This window comes from Mesitornis unicolor, unplaced genomic scaffold (assembly GCF_000695765.1).
Source record: "Mesitornis unicolor isolate BGI_N332 unplaced genomic scaffold, ASM69576v1 scaffold32921, whole genome shotgun sequence".
NCBI classification, from domain to species: domain Eukaryota; kingdom Metazoa; phylum Chordata; class Aves; order Mesitornithiformes; family Mesitornithidae; genus Mesitornis; species Mesitornis unicolor.
This window is the reverse complement of record NW_010162287.1, coordinates 1-1,605: the sequence shown is the minus strand read 5'-3', so window position 1 is coordinate 1,605 and position 1,605 is coordinate 1. Positions and strand designations below refer to the sequence as shown.

The 1,605-nt window shown below is 60.9% G+C and overlaps 1 protein-coding gene across 1 annotated transcript in view; it reads left to right on the top strand.

Moving 5' to 3' along the window:
• TLN1 (talin 1) overlaps positions 1-1,602 on the top strand; it is a gene marked incomplete at its 3' end in the record, with an annotated part of 13,388 nt that extends 11,786 nt beyond the window's left edge. The window contains exons 20-24 of the mRNA XM_010193581.1: positions 249-377; positions 718-831; positions 1,034-1,147; positions 1,287-1,406; positions 1,542-1,602. Coding sequence (XP_010191883.1) covers positions 249-377; positions 718-831; positions 1,034-1,147; positions 1,287-1,406; positions 1,542-1,602 — 538 coding nt within the window. The remainder of the gene's footprint in view (positions 1-248; positions 378-717; positions 832-1,033; positions 1,148-1,286; positions 1,407-1,541) is intronic.
• Between the last annotated feature and the right edge of the window lie 3 nt (positions 1,603-1,605).

The following is a 1,605-nucleotide window of genomic DNA, read 5'->3' as shown; positions in this document are numbered from 1 at the left end:
GTCCTGCGCCAAGCTGAGGACCTGTGCAATGGAGTGGGGCTCCTCCTTTACCTGTGGGTGGTAGCGGAGGAGCTGTTGGCTCTTCCGCTTCTGAGCTCTCCTGGAAAGGCTTCGGGCATCTCCACTACATGTGGCCAGGCTGCCTTGGGGAGACTCCCTGGTATCAGGTCAAAGCAGGGATGCTGCAGCAGAAGGACAGGGGACCTCGTGGCCCCTGCAAAGTGTGATGGGTTTTCTGCTCTCTGCAGGGAGCCGCAGCCCACCCGGACAGCGAGGAGCAGCAGCAGCGGCTGCGCGAGGCAGCGGAAGGGCTCCGCATGGCGACCAATGCTGCAGCCCAAAATGCCATCAAGAAGAAGCTTGTGCACAAGCTGGAGGTGAGGCACCAGGCAAAAGGCCATGGAAAACAAGCAGGCACAGTCTAGTTCGCTAGACCTGACTGGGAGCCCCTGCATCCCTGCACTGTCCAGAGGGATAAAGTCATTTTCATGTACCGTGTCCATGCTGAATCCCACAGAGACCTCCCCACTGCTCCCTTCCCTTCCCCACACCATCTTGCATTGGGACACCAGGCACCAAGGGGGCTGGGGATGCTCTGGTGTCACAGACAAAGACATGGGAGGAGAAGTTTAGGGGGAGCTGGGCCCCTGTGTTTGGTGGAAGGGCGTGGGGCAGGCTGCCCAGCAGCCAGTGCTAACCTGTGCCTCTCTCTGCCAGCATGCAGCCAAGCAAGCTGCTGCCTCAGCCACCCAGACCATCGCCGCCGCACAGCACGCTGCCTCCTCCAACAAGAACCCTGCCGCACAGCAGCAGCTGGTGCAGAGCTGCAAGGTAAGACCCAGGCATGATCCTGGGATCTCCTGTGCTGCCTGTCCCCATCGTTGCACCCATCGGCCATGCTGGAGCTCTGTGCTTGTCCACAGTGGGCAGGCAGGACCTTGGGGTCCTCACGCAGCTCCCCCAGGAGTTTGGTGACTGGGTTGGATCCGTCTCCTCCCAGCTGAGCCTCTCCTCTGACCCTCCTCTCTGGCAGGTGGTGGCAGAGCAGATCCCAATGCTGGTGCAGGGTGTGCGAGGAAGCCAGTCCCAGCCGGACAGCCCCAGTGCCCAGCTGGCTCTCATTGCTGCCAGCCAGAACTTCCTGCAGGTACCTGTGCTGTCCAAAGCCTCTGGCACAGGCATTACAGCTTTTGTACTGTACCCGGCCCTCCTAAGAAACCAGGTGGGCAGTGAAGAGATGCTGCATGTTTGTCTCCTTCTCACTGCTTTTTCTCTTGACCTGGCAGCCTGGTGGAAAGATGGTAGCTGCAGCCAAGGCCACAGTCCCCACCTCCGCAATGCAGCTCAGCCAGTGTGCCAAGAACCTGGCTGCGGCTCTGGCTGAGCTCCGCACAGCTGCCCAGAAGGTGAGAAGCTGGGTCTATGCTGTCCAGGACCCTGGCTGTGCAGAGCAGTGGGGGCTAGGGGCAGGTCTTGGTCTCTGCCACAGCATGGAGGGCTCAGCGATTGTTCCGCTCACCTTCCTTTCCCCACCACCTCAGGCTCAGGAGGCGTGCGGACCCCTGGAGATAGACTCTGCGCTGGGCCTGGTGCAGAGCCTGGAGA